This window comes from Petromyzon marinus, chromosome 1, assembly GCF_048934315.1.
Source record: "Petromyzon marinus isolate PM22_M1 ecotype Great Lakes invasive population chromosome 1, UKy_Petmar_22M1.pri1.0, whole genome shotgun sequence".
Classification (NCBI taxonomy): Eukaryota; Metazoa; Chordata; class Hyperoartia; order Petromyzontiformes; family Petromyzontidae; genus Petromyzon; species Petromyzon marinus.
This window is the reverse complement of record NC_133667.1, coordinates 8,316,672-8,343,837: the sequence shown is the minus strand read 5'-3', so window position 1 is coordinate 8,343,837 and position 27,166 is coordinate 8,316,672. Positions and strand designations below refer to the sequence as shown.

The 27,166-nt window shown below is 49.1% G+C and overlaps 1 protein-coding gene across 3 annotated transcripts in view; it reads left to right on the top strand.

Moving 5' to 3' along the window:
* LOC116943054 (coronin-1C-like) overlaps positions 1-27,166 on the top strand; it is a 100,579-nt gene that overhangs the window by 72,112 nt on the left and 1,301 nt on the right. For 2 of the 3 annotated variants that reach the window (XM_076059689.1, XM_032955697.2), the window contains exons 5-12: positions 119-300; positions 5,818-5,937; positions 9,359-9,463; positions 10,745-10,890; positions 13,322-13,379; positions 16,538-16,687; positions 17,932-18,048; positions 21,245-21,480. In XM_076059689.1, the coding sequence (XP_075915804.1) occupies positions 119-300; positions 5,818-5,937; positions 9,359-9,463; positions 10,745-10,890; positions 13,322-13,379; positions 16,538-16,687; positions 17,932-18,048; positions 21,245-21,480 (1,114 nt within the window). The remainder of the gene's footprint in view (positions 1-118; positions 301-5,817; positions 5,938-9,358; positions 9,464-10,744; positions 10,891-13,321; positions 13,380-16,537; positions 16,688-17,931; positions 18,049-21,244; positions 21,481-27,166) is intronic. The other variant, XM_076059690.1, reaches the window with a different exon arrangement.

The following is a 27,166-nucleotide window of genomic DNA, read 5'->3' as shown; positions in this document are numbered from 1 at the left end:
ATGTTGAATGTATGCACCATCCTGCCAAAGTAAATTCCGTGTCGGTGTGAACTTACATGGCGAATAAAACCCTTTCTGATTCTGATTCGCGGCGCCCCCGCCGACCTCCTCGCCGCAGGCTGCGACAACGTCATCATCGTGTGGAACGTGGGCACGGGCGACGCCGTGCTGAGCCTGCCCGACCTGCATGGGGACCTCATCTACAGCGCGGCGTGGAACCGCGTGGGCTCGCTCGTAGTGACCGCGAGCCGAGACAAGCGCGTGCGCGTCATCGACCCCCGCAAGGGGTGCACCGTCGCCGTACGTGACACGTGACCACCACCCCCACCCCCAGCCCAGCCCGCTGCCCCGACCACCCTGGTGGTGGAGGGGGCGTTGTTGGATCACGCGATGGATGGTGTGGCTCTGACGGCTACGGTTGCTCGCTTGCTGCACGGCCATCGTTTGTCCACCTCACTTGTTCTCAGTATGATGTGGTGGTGGTGGTGGTGGGGGGTGGGGGGGGGGTGGTTTCGCAGATCTCTCGAGCGATCCTCCAGCCAGCCCTCGTCGCCTAGGCACTGGATCGCAGGCCCATTCCACCGTACGCCTATGTCAGTTTGAGCGGGGGAACTTGCGGTGGCTTTCGGAAACACTGCTTGGATGGGGTGAAGCAACTTGGGCGTTTGAAATAGAACGTGGCCAAAAAGGATTGTGGACGTGAATCAGGAAGAGGAGGTTGTGATGGGTGCAAGTTAGGAGAGGTTACAGGAACAGGCACAGGAAGGGCACCCAGAGGTCAGCAGCCACGGTGGTCAGAGTCTCAGAGCAGACCTTGTGGATGTCAGGTGTCAACTTTGCAGCAGCTGTGGGATCTAGCAGGGGTGAGAGAGTGATGGCAACAAGTGGGAGCGTCATTGGCACCGGCCGTGGTGACCTATTGACCTATGTCGTTGATGTTGTGTCAGGATATATTAAGCCAGCAATGTTGAGATCTTAGGTTTGAGCTCCAGGTCTGGGTGTCTCTAAGGATATTGATACTTGTTCACTGAGCATTGAGCCAGAAATGTTGAATTTCTGTCTCTGAGCTAAGGGTCGTTATTTTGATCTGAAGTTATGTTTCAGAGCGTTTAGAGTCATCATCATCGCGGTCCATGGGCAGATGGACCATGGGTGTCCACGGCACATGTTGTCATTTGTTTCTACTTTGCTTTGTCTTGTGCCATTGACAGACAGCGTTTAGAGAACTTGGCTGCAGTATATTTCGGCATGATGCACCACTTGTGGCGAGATCACTTCTGTGCACGTTCTCCCCGTGGTCTCGTGGATTTTTCTCCGGGTCCTCCGGTTTTTCCCTCCATGCGTTTAGAGTATTTGGCTGCTATACCGTTCCACATGATAAGCAAATTCGTTGAGCTATCATTTGTGGCCAGGTCGCTTCTGAAAAAAGAGCTATATAGCTCAGTGTGCCTTTCCTGGTAAAAAAAAAGTAAGTTTAGTTTTAGTTTATACGTTGAGCCCTACTAGTGCCGTGTATCTTTCAGGAGGTTAATGATCATTCCTTTGTAAAGTCAATGATTCGTAGGTCTTGGATTCGAGCCCCCGCAGGTGTAGGGCGTCTCTCTCCTGCCCTTTAATCATGTGGATTATGTACATCTCATTGTGCTGAACAAGCAATGTGGAGCCCCGAGGTTCGAGCCCTGTTGCTGAGTGTCTTGATGTCGGTCGATGCTCGTATGAGGACAATTAGCCAGCGGTGCCTATTGTCTAGGTTTGAGTCCTAGGGCTTCATTGCCTCTTTTCTCATACAGTGCTGAAGTATCTGCGTCAGCGCATTGAGCCATTAACGATCGAGCCATCTTGCGTTGGAGGCTGCGTCTCTGATCTCACAAGGCGTGTAAATTGTCATTGCGCATTCTCTGGAGAAGCAGATACAATACAGTTCGAATGCAATGTGGATTCATGCCGCCTATGTATGCAAGCACTTCTCAAGATGCTTACAGGAAGAGTGTAAATTGCCTCCGTGTACAGAAAGAGGCAGTCGGTCATAGGCAGAATAAACAAGGAAGGCCTTGCGCCTGGACGTGAACAGGGACAGGGAGTCCTCAGCACGGTTGCTGGGGGAAGGGTGAATGAGTGACCGCCTACTGAGTGACCGGGGTGCCTCGATAGATGAACAGTATGAGATACTCCACAATGCTTATTAACCGCTAACGCGTGCCCACTCAATCTGCCTCCAGTGACTGCCCATGGGCCTTTGCCTTGGGCCCAGGTTGTAAGAATGCGTGCCCGGTTCATGAGCTGGCATTTTGTGTTTCGTGTAACCTGCGCTGCCGAAGTGAGTGCACATTTGCTCACCGCTTGCCATGCCTGTGTGGCGTCCGTGTAAGTGTCTGCCCGTACGTCACGAAGGCTGCGGCTGCACGGCTGTACGCTCCCATCAAGTGCAGGGCCATGATGCACATCGTTATTACAATGCGGCCAACTGGTGTCTAAACCTGCGGAGCGTTAACGTCCACCTCCACCACCTCCCCCTCGGTTGACTCAGCCTAAATATTTGTACGGTGAGAGAGCTCAAGAGATGGACCCCCCCCACACACCCCCCCTCTAGGGGGTGTCTTGTCCCAACTCTTCCACACTGGACAGACGGTCTTGGAAGAGGTGGGGGTACCCACACTTTACCCCACCACACGTGGCGTGCCGATCGACTGTGGTGAAACCCATTGACACTGATGGGTAGGCAGAGATGGTGGGGGGCGGTGGGGGGGGTTAATAAACTAGCCCCATTGTTTCTAATTGCCGCGCCGAGAAATAAAACCCAATTGACGACCTCTACGTTGTAAATCCAGCACCCAAAATGTTGAACTTCTTTCGCACCGTACGTAGCCAACCGTGCTAATCGGAGCTGCGGAGGATATGTGTACTATATGTATATATATGTGGATTCATTCCATTTTAAATGCAACCGTAGCTCGTCAAATTGTACACGGCCGTTCATGACGGGATTTGTCTGAGCGGGCAACATTCTGTACCGGTTTCAACCTTTTGAGTTTCATCAGCGGAGTCGGGCCTCATAAACCTTGGTTGCCCACAGAACGTGCTCTCTGCTGAGATGGTCTCCAGAGGTAAATAGGGCGGCTCCTGCCAATAACATCCGGCAACAAAACATCAAAGCACTGCTCCCACATGGCCTTGGCGCTGCTGAGGATGAACTAATTGCTGTCGAAATGTAAATGGAAGGAATTTTGGTTTTATCGTGTGGATATGTAGAGCCTTTTGAAAATCCACTGCCGGATGACAGCCTCCCTAGCTCCTCCTTGCGGGTCGTGGGTTGTTAAAGATGGGGAGCATAGAAGTACAGTACTGTGCACCAATGCATTTTCTGCACTGCCTTGACTTGCTCATAACGTGGCCTATAACACCTGTTATTCATGGTGGTGGTCCATTGCGTCTCTATTCAGGCTGAAACCCTGCTTAGCTTCTGAGACTTAGCCGTACGGTTGCGGGTTGCTTAATCGTTTAAAAGGGAGGGGGGGGGGTGGAAATAACAAAACATTTCCTCGATCGAGCTCCGGTCTTTCTACCAGATTAATATTTTCCAGCAGTAATAGTTTGTTACGTGGAGACGGTGCCCTTAAAGCGAACGGGTGAATTGCTGCAGCTGAATGTCCCTATGCATCCCGGGAGCTTCGTTGATGAGAAAACCGAGATTGTATTTTTTATTGATAATTTCAATCCGCCGGCCAGGTGGTTCCTGATCCAGACTGTGTCCCCAGCACGTGTGACCAATGCATGTCCGTGTGTGCACGTGTGTCTGTTTGTGTCTGCCTCTCGCACTAACAGCTAACGCGCCGTCTTGCAGCAGCAGCACGGTACGCATGTTTTCGTTTCAATCTTTTCGCAATTAAACATAACACATCGCGTTCGTCTCGCTTCCCCTTGCATGCGTGTGATCCCTTGTATGCAAAGTATGCGCGGAGCGGTGATAGTGTCGCGGTTAGCACCCTGCACTATCGAACCCGGTGACACGAGTTCAATTCCTGCTCCTGGCCAATACCAGTGGCGATTATCTGAACCGGTCCTGGGCCTCCCTTAGGTCTACTCAGCCTTAAAAAAGAATCTGGTGCGGTGTGTAAACATCACCACTAGGGAGACAAAGGCGGTCGGGCTTATTGCTGGCCACCCACTCCCTCGTGTGCCGTGCCGACCTTCATAGGTGCTCGCTAACAGCACTTGCCCCTACAGTCTGTTAAGGCTATATGGGGGATCTTTGTATTGTTGTGGAGAGTGGTAGTGTCGCGGTTAGCGCACTCTGGACAAACCCAGCGACCCGAGTTCGATTTACGCTCACAGCTCACATTACTTGTGAGTATTACAACCGAGCGTAGGTCTCCCATAGGTCGACTCAGCCATAAATGAGTATCTGGTACATTGTGTAAACATAAGTACCGGGGGAACAACGGACGGCCGGGTGTTTTCCTCGCCACCGAGCCCCTCGTGTGCCATATCGGCCTTTGTAGGTGCTCGCTAACGGCACTTGACGTGTGCGACACGCCCATGTTGTGCGTGATTGACGCCTGTGTGCGTGTGTTGTGTGAGAAGATGACCCTGTATGTGTATGATTTTGCGTGTGTGTGTGTATGTGTGACATATATGACCCTGTGTATGCGTTTGCGTGACACGCACGTGCGAGGTGCATGCGTGACACCTTTGCATGTACGTGTTGGCAGATTTGCTTTGTGTCTGTATACCCCTGCCCACGATCCACCCTGGTTTCTCACTCGGCTGGATCTTGTGAGGAGCTCACAGATCCTCACAAAGATCTGGACACCGTCCCAGCGGTGAGCTTCCACCGGCAGGCGAGACCGCATTAGCTGGGCCATGTCGCCTCCATGCCGAATCACTCTCGTGCCAGATCAAGGGGGCAATGTGGGCACAGCAGAGGCTGCAAACGAGAGAAATCGGCTGACGTGGTACAGGAGGATATGTAGCTGAGTGGACTCGCTAATGACTGGTAACAATGGGGCCTCTGTGGAGGAGGCTGGTGAAGGACGCTCGCTACTGGGCAGTTGGAGGACGCAATAACACGAGGGCAGAGGAGCGACGCTCACAACAATGAGCCGAGCGCTCGGCAGCTAAAACACAGCAAGTTGGCGACTTCATCGGGAGCACAGCTGGTGCATCCGCCAGTCATCACCTTGGTCCTGTTCCATGGCCTCCTGTCAGCGAACCTTAGACGATTTACGTAGCCTCAACGTGCACCCAGCCTGGCACGAAGCGCTGTGGTGACATCAACGCCACTTAGTGGTGAACGGCGACTGTTGTTGTTGTTGTGGTTGTTGCTGCTCTATCCAAATGTGCGCGGGAAGGAGAGAATGATTCCCGTGTGTACGATCGTGTGTGTGCGTGTGTGTGCATTGCTTGTGTGTGTGTGTACGACCCCGTGTGGATGACCCCGGCGTGACCCATGTGAACGTGCGTGTGTGTATGACTCAACGTGCGTGTGTGTATGACTCTATGTAGAAGCTTGCGCGGGGTGTAGCAGTTAGCACGCTCCGCTACGAACCTGGCGACCCGAGTTGGATTCCCGCTCACGGCCAACGCCAAGTGACGATGATCTGAACCGGTCATGGGCCTCGCTTAGGTCGGCTCAGCCTCAAATGAGTACCTGGTGCGGTGTGTAAGCATCAGCATTGGGGAGATACAAAGATGGCCTGGCATGTTGCTGGCCACCCACCCCCTCGTTTGCCTTTGCTTGCCTTCACAAGTGCTCGCGAGTGGCACTTGCCCCGACAGTATGTTGAAGGCTATACAGGGGATCTTTGTCTTTGTGTGCAGGAGAGGATGACCCCGCACGAGGGGATCCGCCCGATGCGGGCGCTCTTCACGAGGGACGACCTCGTCTTCACCACCGGCTTCACGCGCATGAGCGAGCGTCAGTTCGGCCTCTGGGACCCGGTGACACTTCCACCACCAACAGCGCACGCACATAGAACGTACACGCAATACGTACAAAGGCAAACAGTCCCCCCATGTAGCCTTTAACCAACTGTTGGGGCAAGTGCCTTTAGCGAGCAACCTGTGAATCAGAATATATGTATTTATACTGGAGGAATCCGATGAGCTATGAAGCTCTTTTTTCACACATATCCAGTAAAAAAAAAACACGACAGGAGTTTAAAGTATAGGGAAGGTATTTTGATTTAAAGCTTTCGTGACTGCAGTGATTCATATTCTTGGTTCTTTCGGTAAAGTCACGTTGAAGGGAAACAATACAATAATAATATATAAAACAATAAAATTTTCACGACGTTTCGACTGTAACACAAACAGTCATCATCAGGTGTGAAAACCAACACCTGATGATGACTGTTTGTGTTACAGTCGAAACGTCGTGAGAATTGTATTGTTTATATATATTTTATTATTTTGTTGTTTCCCTTCAACGTGACTTTACCGAAAGAACCAAGAATATATATAGGGAAGGTAAACAAATCACTTAAATATATATACAGATAAAACTTCTGGTGAGCCACAGGGCATGGAAGGCACGTCGCGTGAGGGAATGGGTGGCCAGCACCCCACCCGGCCGACTCTGTCTCCCAAGTGGCGATGTTTACACATCACACCAGGTACTCACTTGAGGCTGAGTCGACCTAGGTGAGGCCCAGGACCGGTTCAGATAGTCATCACTGGTGCTGGCTGCGAGCGGGAATCGAACTCGGGTCGCCGGGTTCGTAACACGATGCTCTAAATTTCGACTTAAAGCTTTCGTGACCGCGGGGATTCATATTTTTGGTTCTTTCTGTAAAGTCGTCACGTGGAAGGGAAACAATAAAATAATAAAAATATAAAACAATAAAATTCTCACCACGTTTCGATTGATGACGATTGCTTGTGTTTGCAATCGAAACGTCGTGAGAATTGTATTGTTTTATTTCTATTCTATCATTATTATTATTTCCCTTCGATGTGACTTTACCAAAAGTTAACCAAGAATACGATGCTCTAAATGCTGCACAACTGCTCCCCATACGTACACACACGTTTGAAAGACGGCAGGAGTTTGCCATCGAAGTGGAAGCGATCACGAGAACCTGTTCCAGGCTAGGTGCACCTCGAGGCTTTTTTGTAGAATGCTTTGTTATCAGTCCATGATACCAAAGGGGTCAAATGCAATGAATGCCACTTTGTGAGAACTTTACAGTGTGTGTGTGTACTATGAATAACCCGGTCCCAGCCATGGAAATGTGGAATTTTCCACCACCAGCAGTGGGCCACGAGTGGAGAAGTGCAGCGCGTTCGTGTGAAAAGGAAGATGCTTACGTGTCTGGCTTTCATCTGCGTTTCTATCTTTTTTATATATATATACCACTTGTTGTTATTTTCCAACACAGGTTGACAAAATGCATTTGCTGTGCCCGTCTGTAACAATGGGGGTCACGATAACAATCGTGAAGGTTGACTCAACATACGTGAGAAATGTTTGCCTTAAGTTTCGTTGCTATAAAGGACTTGCCCAATAGAAAACCCCAGCCACATTGATAAAAAAAGGTTGTTATGAAAGACAGCGCTAAATGCAGTGTTCTTCACTCATTTTCAGATGGGGGTAGGGGGCACTTTCGCCGATGAGACATCATCAGTGTGAGGTGCCACCACAAATTTTAAAGCATTGGGGTTTGACAGCATGATGTGGGGGGTGTTTTCACATTTTTTGTAATGTCGGGGGCCGCACTAAAGGCCACCAGGGGGCCGTGAGTGGCCCGTGGGCCTTGCAACGGGGAACACTCGACTAAATGGATATGCATATTCTTAGCTCTTTCGGTAAAGTCACGTTGAAGGGAAACAATAAAATAATAAAATATATAAAACAATAAAAATTCTCATGACGTTTCGACCATAACACAAACGGTCGTCATCAGGTGTGTCGGTTTGCATTAATTTATTTATTTTTAAACGGTGCATTTATTTATAAAAAAACGTCAGCGCCACGCGCAGCGATTTGGCAGTTTATTTAGAAGGACGGGTCCATCTATGTTCTGAAAAGAGGGGGAGACGAAAAATTAATGTATGCTGTCTGAAAGCCACTGTAAGCATGAACAATCAATTAAGACCTGAAATGGTTTATCAAATCTTTCCAATGATTGCTAAGCCAGAATCCATCTTCTCGGTTGAAATTGTCTCTGTGCTTGTATATGTGGATAGCCTGATGAACGAATCTCTCATGGTAGCCAGATGGCTTACAAAGAACCCCAGGAGCGATTCCATTAAAGTGACGTTTTTTTTAATAAATAAACAAAAACACCGTTTAAAAAGAAATAAATTAATGCAAACCGACACAGCTGATGACGACCGTTTGTGTTATGGTCGAAACGTCGTGAGAATTTTTATTGTTTTATATATATTTTATTATTTTATTGTTTCCCTTCAATGTGACTTTACCGAAAGAGCTAAGAATATGAATTACTGCAGTCACGAAAGCTTTAAATCAAAATTTAAATGGATATGCCTTTTCAGCCAAGGTGATGATGACATCTCACCGCCCAGTGGCTCGCCTCCCCGTGACGTCGATGCACATGACGGCATGTCGCGGCGCCACACGCCATATGCGATGTGACGTCGTAGTCGTGCGGTCGCCGCGTTGTGGGAGATGACGGGTTGGTGAATCGCGCAAACGTTCTGAAACTCCCTTCCCGTGGCCATTTTAGATGTCGTACCCCGTGACTCGCCTGGTGAAGGCAGTACAGCAGGTGGACTAAACGCCATCCGTTGTAATCTGTACGGGGATCGAGTATTACCCCCCCCCCCACCATGCGCGTGAGTTTTCTCCGTGTGGCTCCGCTCTCCTCCCACATGCGTAAACACTCTCTAATTGGCTGCAAGCAGCAGAACTCTCCCGTAAAATAGTCCTTGGACTCGGCGTGCCTTACCCCTTGGTTCTTTCGGTAAAGTCACGTGGTAAAAAATATATAATAATAAATAATTAAGCGGGATACAACAGACATGGAAACAACTAAATTCATCTTCTTTGGTTCTTTCGGTAAAGTCACGTAGAATGAGAATAAAATAATAAATTGATAAAATAAAATAACACAATAATATTCTAATAAACTAAATTCATCTTTGTTGTAGTTTATTATTTATTTCCCCCCCCCCCTCCCCCCCCTACGTGACTTTACCGAAATAACCAAAGAGTATGGATCCTTGCAGTCACGAAAACCTCAAATCTCGGTGCGACTCGTTTGGATCAATAAGTACTGCGTATTATTATCATGCCGTTGTGCACCTCGGGATGGCGACGCTATCATCATCGCGAATTGAATGCTCGCATCGGCAAGCGTTGCAAAATCCACGCCTGATTTTTCTCCCTTTGTTTCAGAAAAAATTCGAAGAGCCAATCACGCTGCAGGAGCTGGACTCGAGCAACGGAGTCCTCATCCCGTACTACGATATGGACACAAACATCATCTACCTGTGCGGAAAGGTACACTCCGGTTTTTTTTTTTCCCCTGTCGTGAGCCTCCACCGGTCTGATCGCAGCACAATGGGTCTCGGCCCCTGTGACCTGTCTCTGAACCTTTCAGCTCCAACACTGACACCGGCGTCTGTACGAAGGCCACCCATCAAGTCTTTGGGTCTCCTCCCATCAGCTCGTGTCATCGTCAGCTCCTTTAGAACTGCTTTTTTGTGTTCAGTGTGTTGTCCTTCCCCCGCGCCTCCGACTTGCGCGGTCGACTCAGCACGGCGCGTAAGAAGCTCAACACACCTACATCAACCATTCACCACTTTCACTCTCAGTTACTAGGTCTGTCCGTCCGCACCTCCCATGAGCGAGCCTTTAAAACCCCAGCCCTAGCACCTGTGTCCATCTGCGATCTCCTCTGAGCGAGCCTCTTCCACCACACCTACAGCATCTGTGTCAGTCCACCTGTGACCCCCCCCCCCCCCCCCTGTCTCCAAGCTTCTTTTACTCTCCATTATCCATGAGCAAGCCTTCACTCCACGTGCAGCAGAATGGTCTGCACCGTAACACCCCAGCGATGTCTTCACTGCCCATAATGCACACATATCCACTACTCTCGCCCCATCACCTGAGTGTGTCCCTCCTTATCTTTCCATCAGCAAGTTTTACCACTCCACCTCATGAACAACAGGTGTGAAATTGGCGAGGTACGTGTTCCCCTGTTACCTGTAGGTGAGCCTTCACGTCTCTACCCATTACACCTGAGTCCATTCCTCCCTATCATGCACCTCTCCACCACAGCACCTGGGTCTGCCCAATGAGCTCTCATCGCTCCACAACTCCACTCACCTTCGCAGCGAAGCAGGCCTGCCGCAGATGTCATTCGGTTTCGATGTCACTGCCACTTAGTGCCCATTGACAGTTCTTGAGGAGGTTGTTATTTTCGCTGCTGTCACTGATGTTGCTGTTATTTAAATGACACATGGGTGTGTGGAGAGTGGTTGTGTCGCGGTTAGCACCCTGCCCTGCGAACCTGGCGACCTGAGTTTGATTCGCGCTCACGGCGAACACCAGTAATGATTATCTGAACCAGTCCTAGGCCTCGGCTAGGTCCACTCAGCCTCAAAATGAGGATCTGGTGCGGTGTGTAAACATCGCCGCTGGGGTAGACAAAGGCAGTCGGGCGTGGTGCTGGCAACCCACTCCCTCGTGTACTATGCTGGCCTGTATAGGTGCTCGCTAACTTGCCCCAAAAGTCTATTGAGGCTATACGGGGGATATTTGTCTTTGTGTGCGTGCCAGGGCGACTGCACGATCCGCTATTTCGAGGTCACCCCGGAACCTCCCTACGTCCACTTCTTGAACCTTTTCAGCAGCAAGGAGCCTCAGCGCGGCATGGGCTTCATGCCTAAGCGTGGCCTGGACGTCAACAAGTGTGAGATCGCGAGGTACGCGCGTGTGGTGTGTGTGTGTGTGTGGTGTACAAGAGCATACATTCATGAGACTTGAGATCCCGGTTTGATCACGAGCATCTGAATCCCGGATTCTAACCGTAGGATACCAGTGGTGCTGGCTCAGTGCTCTGATCTCTGAGCCACTCGGCCACTTAGCCAATTGCTTTTAAGAAGCGCGTTGCAGAGGGTGCCGTCTAGACCTGTGGCTGGTAGAGGCTGTGTCTTCCTACAGCCTTTATTGTGGGTTTTGCGGATTCAAACCTAGGATCACAGCCGTGCCAACTGTGCACCCTGACCTTGGAGCTGCCATGTGCCACCTCCACCACGTGGCTCCCCAGGTTAGCGCTCACAGTCGTGGGGAGACATCCACTGATTGTATTAACGACTGAGCAGCTCCATCGTGTTATAAACAACTCCAGTTAAAAAAAAAATCCACGTTGTCCTATTTATTCCAGTTTTTATATTCAGTCTGTTCTCCTATAATGCATGTTTTCATAACGCGAATTGGAGATAATGCTATGAATCTATTAAGGAACACATTTTTATACTCTTTGGTTCTATCCGGTAAAGTCACGTAGGTAAAAAAAATAAAACAACAAAAATCACGACGTTTCGGCCACAACACAAGCGGCCTTCATCAGGTGAAGGGATCAGGCTCTCTCGAGGACAGCGCTGGAGTGAAACACAGCCACGCTCAGACCGCGACCTTTAAGCTGTGTGCGAGGAAACAAGGTGCCTTGACAAAGGAATTAGCATAAAAAATTAGCATTTGATTGGCCGACTTAGCATGATGAACGGTGTAGAGGTGGTGTACATGCGGGTGAACATGCCGGTTGGCGCGGGGGATGCGAATTGGATGTAACTCGAATGAGTGAACAGAGCTACGTCGCGTGAGTAGGAATAATCGGTTGTACGGCTGCCTCGGCGTAGCGTCACACAAGGCGGGGATGCTGCTGGATGCTTCTAGATGCTACCCACGTGCCTCAGTCTCTGTTCGGCCTGCGTACGCATCTCACGCGTTATCCCAGACTGCGCCTTACCTTATGATATATTTAACTAGCTTCTTTGCCCGTCCTAGGACGGAAGCTGTAATATTTACGAAAAAATTGAGCAGTAGCTTGTGTAAATTTTAATGGCAGTTAATCTTGCACAAAAGTATGTCATCAAACACTTCACTGCATTTCACTGTAGCACTGTATTAATGGAAGTGAATCTTGCACAAAACGAATTCATAAAACAACTCACTTCATGTCACTGTAGCACTGTATATAACTGACCTTCAATTTGTTCAAATTCACTGCTCTGATCCTTTATCCTCTTCTGCTTTTGGTCGCTGGGGTTGACATAAATTGGAATTCGATACAATATCTGGAAAATCACCGAGAAATGTCTATTTTACCATAACGTAGAAGCGTAAATTAGACTTACCTTTTGTCTCAAGTGCTGAAGAAATAAAGACACCAAATCCACTTTGTTGCTGCGTAGAATTATTTATTAGATTCACTTTCAATAAAGAAACGTGAAACTTAAAGCGAATTTGCGGAAAAAAATGTATTTCCGCTCGACCTTCTGCGTGAGTGTAAAAATTAATATTAATGATGGGGGGGGGGGGCGGGCGGCATGTGGAGTGACGTCACGCACGTTACACACAAACACGACATTCTTGGCTCATTATAGTCGTAATTATTTATTATAACAAGGTTTTACCGTAAAGTGGCATTCTTTAGGAGCACGAATACTGTGTTACAGGAGAACGGACTATGTGTATCATGCAAGGGCCTGGTTTTATGGTTCTGTAGTGTGGCTTCTTGAATCTATTCCACATTTTCCATTGTTTCATATGAACCTCATGGCGGGACCCCGGGGTCCCGAATAAACGTTTAAAAAAAAAATCGTAACTAATTAATTTATTTTTGGCGACTCCGTCCCCACCGCGCACACAAACGCCGCGACCCGCCTGGCGCGGTTCATCCTGTTGTCGTGCCATCCAAGCGCAGCAGCGAGGACGAATGCGCAGACGAAACAAAACTTTGATCAGCGCATCGTGTAGAGCTCGTCGAGAGGAATACATTGCCGTGTGAGTTCGCCTTCAACAGACATGAAATGACGTCGCAACGGCAGTTTGCGTGAGAGCCCCGGGGGCTTATGGGACCCCGGGATTCCGCCGTGAGGTTCATGTCCTGCAGCTTGTTTCAGGTTTATAAATACATTTCAAGTTGTTTACAATCCGTTACAGGTGTCGCATTATTTGGACACATTTACTCTCCAAGGTCTGAAAACGCATTTTGGTTTAAAAGGCCTTTATAGATGTTGGCTTCGGCTCCAGCTTTTAATGACGCATTTACAGATTCAGCAATTTGAAGCTGGCATTATAAATACGGTAAATGTTTTATAATTTGTTCTAGGTTTTTGCAATCTCTTCCAGATTTTACAAGCTCCATGAACGCAGATGTGAGCCCATCATCATGACCGTGCCCAGGAAGGTAAGGAACACCTTAATTTCGCTGCAGCAGCAGCAATAGTGGCTGTAAATATTTTGTAATCGGGTAAAAGCTCGCTGAGGCTAAAGGTCTCTTCCACAATATGAATCCCCGAGCGTAAAATTCGGCATCAATTTCGCAATGGAAAATGTTTTCGTGCACCGTTTATGCAAAATCATAACATTGATACAAAATGAGTTCACCTTGATTACGTGGGTAAAGGTTCAGCCCTGATGTTGCTCTCTCATGCCACTGCTGGGGGAAGGGGCCTCCGTTAGAGGGAGCTCAAGAGAAGCCCCTCTTGGGGGTATATTGTCCCAACTCTTCCACAATGGACAGACGGTCTTGGAAGAGGTGGGAGTACCCCACACTATTTACCCCACCACACGTGGCGTGCCGATCGACTAATTGTGGTGAACCCATTTACACTAATGGGTAGACAGAGATTGTGGGGGGAGGGGGGGGGTAAATAAACTAGCCCCATTGTTTGTAATTGCCGCACCGGAAAATAAAACCCTACTGGCGACCTCAACGTTGTAAATCCAGCACCCAAAATGTTTGTGTGTATGTTGAACTTCTTTCACACAGTACGTAGCCAACCGTGCTAATCGGAGGCGCGGGGGAAGGACAACAAACGAAACACAAAAGTAGTTCTGAAGAAATGAGTTTTCAATGTAGATTTAAAAGTGCATAACTCCAGTTGCTTCCTAATATCGGAAGCAAGGGTGTTCCAGACGGTTTATTCAAATACATTTAGCTTATTCTTCAATATTGTATTGTGTTTGAAATGTTTTTTATATGATGTAGTAGCTCAGCTAAATCTGGCTAAGGTGGTGCTGTGATTGACTCACACTTGGAAGGGTTCACATTCAAATTCTGCTTGGGGGTTGGACCCATTCCATCATACATCAGAGGTCAATAAAACATGTATGACTTTGGGGGAAAGTCAATCGTGGTTTTGGTATGGATAAACTGGCCCCCACCACGGAAATGTGGAATTTCCACTGCTGACTCAGGGCTTACGTTTCAAATAACACACAATAGCATACACAAGCACTCAGACTTTGTGCATTGTGCAACAACTATCAACACTTCCTGAAGAAGTGCATTGTGGTCCTTGTGTATTCGGTCATCACTGACTGCTGCCTTCAGATGGTCACATTTACTCAGATTTTTCTGATGGTGTCCTTAGACAATCAAGAACTACTGCTGTTTTTTTTTGCATCATGCGCAGAGGCTGAGTGCTTTCTATACGTTGTCGTGCGTTGCTTGAAAACTACGGTTGTCCAGCCTGCAATATCTAATTCTGTTTTGGTGAGGGTTTGCTCGTCATTGACAGACTTGACGACCCAGGACCTGCCAACAGACACAATCGTACATTGGGCCACGATGCCTCACACTCTGCACTAAGGTCCTGGTGACGAGATGTTTCATCCTCGGCAGGGTTGCAACTATCTGGGTATGCAGCGTGATGCGACACATAGATGCCCAGACAGCCGCAAGGGGGCCCCCGAATCAACAGATGAAACGAGTACAAAATGTTAAGAAAAAATATTCTAATTATATATTTTTTTCTCCAAAATGAACCATGAATGGCAAAAACAAAACAAAAACATTGTTACAAATGAAAAAATAATATTTCCGAAAAAATGCGTAGCGTAAAATATAGTAGCGCTACTGGTATTTGTTACTGAACCACCAGTGATTGAAAGCAAGAGGCATGATAACTTAATTGTGAGTTTTGTACCTTTAAATATATTTTTTATTAATACTGTCCCTGTGAGACTGTCTTCCTGTAAACCCAATACACGGTGCAACTAAAATAATATATACGTATAGTTTGCGTCAGTAAAAGTAAGTCGGGAGAAAGGAGGGGGGGAGGGATGCCCACGGTTGTATGCTGCATACCCCCGTTGAAGTAGGTCAATGCGCCTCTGAATCTCCGCCATATGCAACCTGACAGGCAAGTGATATCTGAGCTTGCAGTGGGCCTCCCCTAGCAGGTCGACTCAGCCTTAAGTGAGTGGCTGGCTGCAGGGTGTATGAATTTAAGCACTTGGAAGACCGAGGCAGCCGGGCGTAATGCTGGTCGCGTCAACCGTTCGTGTGCCGTGCCGCCTATTTAATAATAATTTACAATCTTTACTGATCATATCTGGATTCGAATGATGTCCATTTCGCCTAGATCAGTGGTTCTCAACCTTTTTTATGGCTACTGTACCCCCGTGTTGAGTTTTTTTTTCAACCGAGTAACCCCCCTTGCGTCACCTTATCGTGGTTCTGAGAAATGAATGTATGAATAATGAACGTCAATATTTTTAACCAGTTGTCCATTTGGTGAGGTATCCTAACCGGCTAAGTAACTGCGTGGGAATAAAACAAAATCAACGGGACGCTCAGCGTTCATGACGTAAATTGTTCGCGCTTGCTGGTGACGCTCGGAAACCACATTGTTCACCATCAACGAGTTTAGAAAGGTCTCTTATATCGGTCTAGGTTACCATATTGATTTCAATTTTATCGTCGTTATTTTATTTTGGCAGATTCATACGTGATTGTTCAACAATGACTCTCGCGCATGATATAATTCTGCACGTATAAATCACCTTGTGTACCCCCTGGAATATTGCCACATACCCCACGGGGTCTGCATACCCCAGGTTAAGAACCGCTGGCCTAGAGGGTGGTATTAGTTATGTTTAAGGAAACACGACAACTTGGGTGACGAGAAGGCTACCATCCCCCTTTCCATGTTTCCACCCGCAAGGTTAGAATTCACAATCGTCTGTCATTTTGGATGAAGGTCTCCCCAGGCTGTGTCTGGACATACTTCACCACGCCGGTCAGCGCCGGTTGGTGAAGAGGTGCCCAGAGCCGACACTGATGTTAGCCATGGCTGGCAACCAAACTCGAGTGGCCAGGTTGATAGCGCAATGCGCTAACCACTGCGCCACCACTCACAAATGTCTCCTGGACGTCTGTAAACAAAAAAGAGCTTTATAGCTCATTGGATTCCTCCAGTATGAAAACATATTACGATCTGATTCTGATCTGACTTTCCTTTAACACTCCTTCTGATCACTCCGCCCCTTTACTGGGTGCCCGCTCGCAATACTTGACCCCCCATGGTCTACACACTGGGGGTGTCTCTGTCTTTACAGTCGGACCTTTTCCAGGACGACCTCTACCCGGACACAGCAGCAGCTCAAGCAGCCATAGAGGCGGACGAGTGGCTGAGCGGCAAGGATGGCGAGCCCGTGCTCGTGTCACTGCGGGCGGGCTACGTGTCTACGCGTAGCAAGGACGTCAAGGTGCATTCCCTCTGCACCTTCAGCACAACTACACCAATACCAACCATGCGTCATTCGCACGCTAAGTGGTGGTGACGTCAGACAGGAGGTCACGGTACAGGCCCAGGTGCCATGGGTTGACCGACCGAGATGACTGGCAGATGCACCACCTGTGCCCCCTACTGTGCCAACCTGCTGGATTTTAGCCGCTCGGCGCTCCGCTCGTTGTTGTGCGCGTCGCTCCTCCGCCCTCCGTTTTTGTCGGAGGGCGACTGCCTTCAACTGACCAGAAGTGTCTTTTATAGATGCCGATCTTGACACCGCTGGTACCAGTCTTTGGCAAGTCCACTCAGCTGCGCGTCCTCCAGTATCGCATCAGTCCATATTTTCTCAGAACAGGAGGCTCCGCCACTCCACCTGCATCTGTATCGTTACCTCCTGTCGGCAAGCATCGACTGCCTCACCCACAGAACCTGGGTCTATGAACCTTCACAACTCCACCTTCAAGGACCGGGTCTGTCGTATGACCTCCCATTAGCGAGCCTACAGCCTTCCATCCTCAGCACCTATTTCTGTCCTTTTGACCTTCAATCGAGGAGCCTTCAGACACTGCCCATGACCACATGTATGTATGTCGAACTTCTTTCACACCGTGCGTAGCCGACCATACTAATCAGAAGTGCGGGGAAAAGGCAACAAACTTAACACAAAAAAGCAGGTATAAAGAAAATTGGCTTTTAATCTTGATTTAACAGCGCATAGCTCCAGTGGCTTCCCAATATCGGAAGGCAAAGTGTTCTAGGCAGGCCGCAGAAGTGCATCTGAAAGTGTGTGATGCAGTGACTTCATCCAATGGCTAGCCAAAAGCTGCTGCTGCTGCTGCGAGGATGACCGGGGTTTGCATGATGGTCTGCGCTCCTTGACGAGACCAGCGAGGTGTTGTGGTTCAGGAGAGCGCAGGTTGGCGAGACAAAGCACCCAGAGGTCGGTGATCAAAGGGGAACATCTTAATTCATACGGGGGTGGTGATGAGACTGTGAGAGCGGCCCTTGGAGGTCAGGTGTCCGTAGGCGAGTGGCGATAAGGCCCGCGTGACACACACACGCATCAGCGGCAGTCGCCTCGTCTGATGCGCGCAGCCGATGTCGGTTGTACCACATTTGTGGGACCTCGTGGAACGGCTGAAATTGTATTAGCGTCATTATTGAACAGTGCTAGTTGAATGGCGCCATCTGTGTCTTACACTGCTTGCGCGCTCGTCGCAGGTTGTGCGACGGAACGTGTTGGACAACCGGCCGGCGAACCCGGACGTTCGCAATGGAGCAGCTCCGCCCCCAACGCTCGCCCGCAGCAAATCGGTGTGCATGGGCGGCAAGGAAATGGTGAACACACAAACACACAGCAACACAGGCAGAGATCCCCCGCACAGCCTTCACAAACTTTTTGGGGGCATAAGCCTGTAGTGTTGTAAGGACGAGCAGACTTCTTTAGGAGGCACACTCTGTTTATTGTATTATTTCCTTATACAACGCTTAACACACACAGAGGGATATTCGGTCCCCTCACCCGATACCCTAGGAAGGTACAGCCTCCGGACCTGGCGGAACTCACACGTCTACCGCTAACCTCCTTGATACCTAAGGAGGTACACAGCCTCCGGACCTGGCGGGACTCACACGTCTACCGCTATCCTAGTCCTCTGGCTAGGACCTAGGGAAGGCTATCTGACCCACCGCTGGCCCGGTGGGTCCTGACCACTGGGTATGCCGAGCCTTAGCCCTCAGAAGGGCTGGAAGGCTGGGTCCAGGGTCCTAGCTAGGCTCCAGCCCAGTCTTCTATCTTCGTGCAGGGAGAGAACTCCCCGAGGTCCGTTGGGTCACCTGTCTTATACTCCTTCGTGGCCAGGTAGAACCAATCATACATTCCCACGTGGAACCATCTGATTGGTTTGTACCAAACCCTGGCCACGATCCGTTTCACCTTGACTGACCCCAACCGTTGTACCCAGGGGTAATGCTGCACTGCCCTGGTGGCAATGCAGGTTACACAACAGCGCGTAGTTAACACCTCTACAAGCCATTAGGGGACACCTATGAAGGTGCGGTGCGGAAAACGAGGGGGTGGGTGGATTTTGGCCCCCTAGTGGCGATGTTTTACGCACCGCACCAGTTACTCATTGGAGGCTGAGTTGACCTGGGGGGGGGGGGGGGGGGGTGCAGGACCAGTTCAGATATTCGTCACCAATGTTGGCCTTGAGCAGGAATCGAAACTCTGGTTGCCGGGCTCGTAGTGCACCATACTGATCACGACGCTACCACTCCCCAGACATATACACACGTTCAGAAGACAGCAGGAATGTGCCACTTAAGTGGAAATGATCACGGGCACGTGTGCCACGTACATGTCCACACACGTACATATGTACACGAAGACGACCCCAAATAGTTTTTTTTATCAAACTGCTATGGCTAAGTGCTGCGACCACCTATGAAGGCCGATATGGCAGCACCAGGACCTGGTTCAGATATTCTCCAGTTATGTTGGCCATGATCAGGAACCGACCTCGGGTTGGCAGATTCACATCGCAATGTGCTGCCGCCATTCGCCACTAAGTGACGGTGACGTTACCACGGCGCCTCTGGCAGGCCAGGTGCACCTTGACGCCACGTGAAGTGTCGGAGGCTCCTCGGCAGGAGGTTATTTATGTGCAAAGACAAAGATTCCCCCGTGTAGCCTGTAACAGACTGTTGGGGCAAGTGCTGTTAGCGAGCACCTATGAAGGCCGGAGCAGGCACACGAGGGGTTGGACGGCCAGCAGCCACGCCCGACCGCCTTTGTCTCCCTAGTGGCGATGTTTACACACCGCACCAGGTACTCATTTGAGGCTGAGTCGACCTAGGGGAGGCCTAGGACTGGTTCAGATAACCGTCACCGGCGTTGGCCGTGAGCGGGAACTGAACTCGGGACGCCAGGTTCGTAGCGCTAACCGCTACGCCACCGCTCCCCACTACGTGAAGGCACACGAGCACGTGCAGCAGTAGTGAGGTGACTACGGTGCTTGCGCCAGGCTGGGTGCACGTTCAGGCTACGTCAGATGTTGAAGGCTTGCTGACAAGAGCGTCAACGGGATAGACGCAGGTCTTACGTATGGGCTGAAAGAGATGATGGGCAGATGCACTGCCCGCTGTGTGCCAGCCTGCCGTGTTACAGTCACCCAGCACTTATTCTAGATCAGCGCAGTCTTCGAGACAGTCTGGTCCCTTCACCTGATGAAGGCCGCTTGCGTTGTGGCCGAAACGTCGTGATTTTTGTTGTTTTATTTTTTTACCTACGTGACTTTACCGAATAGAACCAAAGAGTCACCCAGCACTTGTATTCATCATGAGCGGTGGCTTGGCATGTGGGCCACGTGATCCAACCCAATCCATCTATTCCTCATTAGGTCCTCCATGCCTGCTGGAGGACCTTAATGGGAACAATACAGGGTGGTTCAATGTTTGTTTTAATACTTACACGGCACGATCGTTTTCAATGGAAAAAGAACGGATAATACACCATAACAAATGTATGTTAATAGCTTCAAAAAGCCAAAGAGTCTCGACTTGTTCGCCATCATTGTCGACACGTGCCTGGAATCTTCTCCAGATGGTCATCCAGAGCACGGAGGCACATTTTCTCTTGTGGCATTATTTTGCATATTCCCCGGAAGTGTTCACATTTTTTTTAAGCACCCTATAGATCTCTTTCAAGAGCATATGAGCTCCTCACACAATCTACTGTGGATACACCCAGGACTGATTGTAGGCAGGCCAGCCTCAGTGTGCCAGACCAGTGCCAGTGTTCCTGTGAAGGAGTCCGTGTGTTCCAAGTGTTGATCGAGGGGAGGATTGTGGCCAGGGCAGCTTCCACACGGTTCAAAGTAGCCGATGAGGAGGAAACGATAAGGAACTCGGAACGATTAATTTGAACCTGTCCTGGGCCTCGCCCGGGTCGTTTAAGCCTTAAGTAATTACCCTGCTGCGATGTGCAAACGTCACAACTGGGGAGACAAAGGCGGCCAGGCGTGGATGCTGGCCACCCACCCCCTAATATGGCCATGGCGGCCTTCATAGGTGCTGCTCACGGAGAGCACTTGCCCCAAAAGTCTTGTTAATTCGAAGATTTGAAGTTTTCGCGACTGCAAGGATCCATACTCTTTGGTTCTTTCGGTAAAAAATAAAATAATAATAATAATTTCGTCTCCCCCCTCCTCTTTTCAGAATATAGATGGACTAGTCCTAAATAAACTGCCAAATCGCTGCGCGTGGCGCTAACGTTTTATAAATAAATAAATGCACCGTTTAAAAATAAATTTATGCAAACCAACACACCTGAAGATGACCGTTTGTGTTATGGTCGAAACGTCGTGAGAATTTTTATTGTTTTATATATATATTTTAATATTTTGTTGTTTCCCTTCAACGTGACTTTACCGAAAGAACTAAGAATATCACGTAGTCTTGTTAATGCTATACGTGGGCCAACTTTGTCTTTGTATGGCGAGCGTGCTTTTTTCTCCACCCCCCCCCCCCCGCTCAGTCATACGAGGACATCCTCAAGGACGTGTGCGACGAGGTGGGGCTGCTGCGCACGGTCGTGCGCAACCAGGAGCGCCGCATCGGGCAGCTCGAGGAGTCGGTGTCGTCGCTGACTCAGGCCTTGGAGGAGGCCCTCGCTATGGTCGACTCGGACGAGGAGCCCTCCCGGTCGACGGGTGGCCGGGACTGGCGCTGGGATGGCCCGTCGAGCGGACGGGACGCGGACGCCGGACGCGGGTGGGGGCAGCCGTCGGCGCGCGCGCATGCAGACAAAGCGCCGGCGGGGAGGAGGGAGCCGCTCCCGGACCCAGACAGGGCCAGAGACAAAGGCAGAGATGTCGCTGTTGACAGGCGCTCGGACGAGGGTGGGGTTAAGACGAAGGAGAAAGAGGGCCGTTCGCACTCGGAGAAAGATAAGGCGAAGGAGAAGGGGAGGGGGAACGAGGCCGAGGCGCGCTCGGACAAAGCCAGGGATAAGGCGAAGGACAGGGAGGACTGTTCAGACAGAGACAAAGCTGCAGGCAATGAAAAGAGTGTGGAAAAAGCGAGGGCTCAAGCAAAAGACAAAGACAATCGTTCGGACTTAGCCACGCACTCAGAGAAGGGCAAAATCAGGGATAAGGAAAAAGGCAGAGACAAATCGGTGGACAAAGAAGCGCACCTAGACAAAGCCAGAGATAAGTCTCAAGATAGAATTGAATGCTCGGACAGGGCCAAGGACAGAGTATCGGACAAAGAAAAACACTTTAACATCGAGACACTGCTCGACAAGGACAAGCAGAAAGACAAACACTTTAACATAGAGACACGGTTGGACAAACGCAAGGACAGGGTGGCAGACAGGGACACCCACGAGGAGACGGGGGCGCACACGGGGAAGGACACGCCCCACGGGGACAGTGAGGTGAGCGTTAGCGAGCCTAGGCAGACGGATGCGGACAAGGATGTCCCTGCCACCATTTCGGGTGCAGGCGAGGTTCACTCGGAGCCACCTGCCACAATAGCCGAGGTGCCCTCGGGCAAAGGGGACTCGCACTCAGACAAAGACAAATCGCCAGGCACTCAGGCGGTCGTGTGACGCTCGTTCCGGGGGTCGAGGGGGGGGTGGGGGGCCGCTGGACGCGCACACGAGCTCTTAAATTGAAATGCTTGACAGAAGAATATCTTGGAACCTTTTGGATTGTGTCATAATTGTTTCCCAGGCGTTAAGACTATCAGATGTGCTGGGGCCGGAAGGTGCATCCATTGCGGGGCACGTCTGGTAGCGTGGCAGGGCTTCACATCTATCAATTTTTCAGGGAAAGGCTGGAGAAGCTGATGCTACAGATCTTCTTCTGTTGCCTTTTTTCAATAGACACCTCCTAACGAGCAATTCGATGGTACTTCTTTAATGCTGTGCAGTGCGGCACGCCGCATTTCAGCCTCTTGATATATTTATACATTTAACACGTAGGCGTTCGCGACCAATATTATTCATAATAAAGGTTTTTGGGTTAGATCGCGTTTATTTATAAATGTGTCGTAACCCTCCACCACCCGACACGGCCAATCAGCAAAAAAGTGTCACGTTGACAAAAGACAAATAATTCACTACTTTAGCCCACCGGTGTGTTGAAGAGTGAATCCACAACATTCACTCTTCAATCCACAACATTCACTCTTCAACACACCGGTGGGCTAAAGTAGTGAATTATTTGTCTTTTGTCAACGTGACACTTTTTTTTGCTGATTGGCCGTGTCGGGTGGTGGAGGGTTACGACACATTTATAAATAACGCGATCTAACCCAAAAACCTTTATTATGAATATTTATACATTTCGGCTGTCAGGAGTTGGCCAACACGAACATTGTGATAACCAAAAGGGTGAATTTGGTACACATCGGTGAGCAGGTTTGAGATCATCAGCTCGCTACAATCGATAAACCTGGTTTAGCCACAGGTGACTGCCTGTATTTCCGAACCTAGAACTTCAGCAGTCGTAAATCAGTGCTCAAATACAGGCGATCGATCAGTCACCCTCCCGTGTAACTCGGCTGTATCAAGGCACTTTTTTTGGAATCGGTCAAAGGTTAAATAGAAATATGTGCTTGTGGATGACACAATGCCTTTTAAAATTACAATTCTTAATGGGACTGCGTTGTCTGAGTGACTTGAAGCCCCCTTAGACTTCGCCCCCCACCACCCGGTCACTTTTCACCTCGTACGACTGGGGCTTTAACCCAAGTAAACCACTACCTTGCCACTGCTGCCCCCTAGTGGAGGCGCGGTGTATTCATGGATTGGGGGGTCAAGTGAGTTTTTTTTTACATAGGTCAAACATCTGAGGTGGTATGGAGCTGATCTAGCAGTCCGTCTCATTCCTTCTGGGCAGAACGAGTCGTTACTAGTTTCTGTACGGCACGAAAAGTACTCAAGTAAGTTACGTTGCTGACGAATGGAGTTTCGTATATACATAAGGAGTTGTAAGCGTGTGCTAAACACATTCAAATTGATTTCAAATCTTTCCACTCAGGAGAGCTTCGCCGCTGGGTCTTCTCTAAGACTCTTCTTCCGCAATGTCAGACGAGAGGTGAATTTATTTTTGGAGTCTTTGGTTTTTGGAGGAAACTTTAGGAACGATAATCTTTATTTTATAATGCGCCTTTCATATCGAATTATCTCAACGTGCTGTTATGTAAAAAAAACAGTTTAATCTATCCTCACAAGTACGCATACAATCAAATCGAAATGCAGTAAAACCCGATAACAAATAACAATAATGGTAACTACACTTGCAACAGAAATAGGTGGCGAGATGTTGACTCCCTCACCTGGCATGCAGGAGGTCGTGGGTTCGATCACGATCCTGGCGCCTGCTGTATATTTGGAGTTTGCATGTCTCTCTCCCCGTGTTTGTGTGGATTTTTTCTCCGGGTCCTCTGGTTTTTCCCTCCACATTTAGAAACATGCGTTTTAGAGTATTTGGCTGCTATGCATTTCTACATGATAAGCCACTTCGTTGAGCTATCATTTGTGGCCAGGTTTGCTTCTGAAAAAGAGCTATATAGCTCAGTGAGCCTTACCTGGTAAAATAAAATAAAACAATTTTTATTTAAAAAATGTAGAATTCAGACCAACCACAATAAAAGCCAATAATAATAATTGCACTCGGTATCGGTAAAACTACAAGAAAAGCCAAAAGTAAAATTAAGGACTGTATATTTATTATCAGCTTTGATGAGAATTATTACACTCAACATTATACATAAAATACAATGAAATCCAAAAAGCAGGCATCTCTTACTGCCCTCCACAAATCATACTTCATTGCCCAGTTGATGGTCGACTCATGCTCATTGCTCAGCATTGCTATTGCTGAGAGTGGAGTTTCACCACTCATGATCTCCTTGCTGGCTGATTGATTGGTCCACCAGAACCAACCTCCCGTGCTGCCGGATTGGACATGCAGGAGAAACACCGTGTCATACCGATCGGTGATAATTGTGAATTAAACCCTTGCAGTACTAAAGGCTAACACCTGGCAGGGTTACTCTGGTGGCCGTAAGGGTGCCATGGTGGCGAGATGTTAACTACCTCGCCTGGAATAGAGGAGGTTGCGGGTTTGATCCTGACCCTGACGCCTGCTGTATAGTTGGAGTGTGAGTGTTCTCCCCGTGCTCGCGTGGATTCTTCTCCCGGGTCTTTCGGTTTTTTTCCCTCCACATTTAGAAACATTTTGATTTAAAGCTTTCGTGACTGCAGGGATTCATATTCTTGGTTCTTTCGGTTGTTATTTTATTGTTTCCCTTCTACGTGACTTTACCGAAAGAACCAAGAATATTTAGGAACATGCGTCTGGAGTATTTGGCTGCTGCTAAATTTCCACGCGATAAGCCACTCCGTTGAGCTGTCATCATTTGTGATAGCCAGGTTGTTTCTGGAAAACAGCTAGACAGCTTATTGGGCCTTACCTGGTAGAATAAAAAAGTGGTTTAGTTTAGTTAGCGCGCATAAACACCAAGGGATGGCATCGAGCGAGAGAGGACTTGCAATATGGAGAGACGTGTTTCTTAGTTTGCTCTGCTCAAAGAGAGGTGCCAACACCTGGCTTCTTCCTTCGCTCACCAATGGAGGGGGTTCTAAAACATCTGCCCAATAATAGACGTCTTAACGTGGCCGTGACGACAAAGCAGGCCAGTTCACAAAAATTCAAGGGCTCCACAGTTACGTGGCTGTAGTCAAGGTCATATACATGGTCACTTGCAATTTGTACCAACTGCATGTTATAATTAGAATATGCCCAATGCGCCGAGCTACCGATGTGATCGTGTGCCACATAAATGACAGTGAAACTCATCCTATACAGCCTTCTATTTGCCGCAACTTTGTGTCTTCTGCAGCCACAACTTGTGTGCACTCGTGACGGACTGGACTCGTAAGAGTGCGCGGCAAGAAATGCCGAGACTTACTTCACTTACAATCGGACCTTCCTATTATCCACTCGTGTGCACAGATAAGAGGCGTAACACAGAATTAGTGGCCGGTCCCATTCCATTAGCCGTTCTTATTCGCAGCTTTTGAACCAACCCAAATGTACCCATAAGAGGCCTCACGGAAGCATTTTATTTTGCCGGGCTGTGTCGAGGCGAGGATTGGTGGATCAGGTTATAAAACTCCCTGTGGGCATCGATGAGGTTCCACACCCTGGCTTGCCAGGAGAAGGCAGTACAGCAAAATGTGGACCCCACCAGTTCCATCTGTATGGGATCGAGTATTACCCCCTCGCACTAGTGGTGCTCTGGTTTCCTCCCACGTGTAAACACTCACTAACGTGCCGATTACACCTTACCGTACAAAGGACCACAGGGCTTGTGGGGAAATTTGGCGCTGTCACGCCGCTTGGCTGTCTTTCCCATGTATGGTTCTTCCCCGCATCTCCGAGTTGTTTTTTCCGTCTTTCAGAGTGAGCGAATACCGTGCACGTATGCACGTTGAACTTCTTTTGCACCGTGCGTAGCCAACCGTGCTAATCGGAGGTGCACGTTACAAGTAGTAATTATGTAATTGTACGATTTGATCTTATTCGCGACACTCAAACGTGGGTGAGAGGGGGTAACCCGGAATTGGCCATGATTTTCCATGCAGGAAAATAGCGGGACGTGCAGATCCACCCATAGCGTCCCCCTGCATCAACAATCGCCAAAAGTAAAGAATCCCAGAATTGTGACAGCTCATGGAATGTTGGTGGGGAGGGGCGGGACTTACAGACAAGAGGCTGTGGTGATGAGGCTTGTAATTGGCAGTCCTTGCCGGTCGCATGTCGACCGTACGAACCCTCAGGAGATATCGCACAAGCAACGAAGGAAGCATTGGAGAAGCGCGGTGGTGGTGGTGGCATCGGTGACATTGCGATGACCCCCCTTGACATTGTCAAATATGAAAAAGAAAACTCTACAATAACAATGAAAAATCGCTCAGATTCACAATAAATGTGCACTTTTTTTCGGGGGGAGGAAAAAACCCTTTGCACTTTCTCCAGTCTCGTGATTTGCCGCATGGTCCCCGGCCACAGTGGGTGGTGTTGAGGGTGAATTAACATCAACAGGTCGACGTTATTCAGCCGGCTGATGACACCGTGGTTCTGTTGAAGTTTCCCTGCAGTGGGAAGAGCCAGTGCGGCTCAATGTAATCAACCAATTATGGAGAAGGAAAGGTCCACAGTGAATGGATACTCCGCTGACCCACGCGTACACGACTGACCGATTTACAGTCAACGCTGGATGAGGACCTCCTCTCCACGCAATGCAGGTCATGTGGGGATTCATTGACCATCAAGTATAATGCCAGTGCGGGTCAATGATGAAGTGCAGCATAGTTGTGGGAGCATAGAAGTACAATACAACGAAGTAAGGGCAATGGGCACAGGAACCAGCGTCAGTTTCA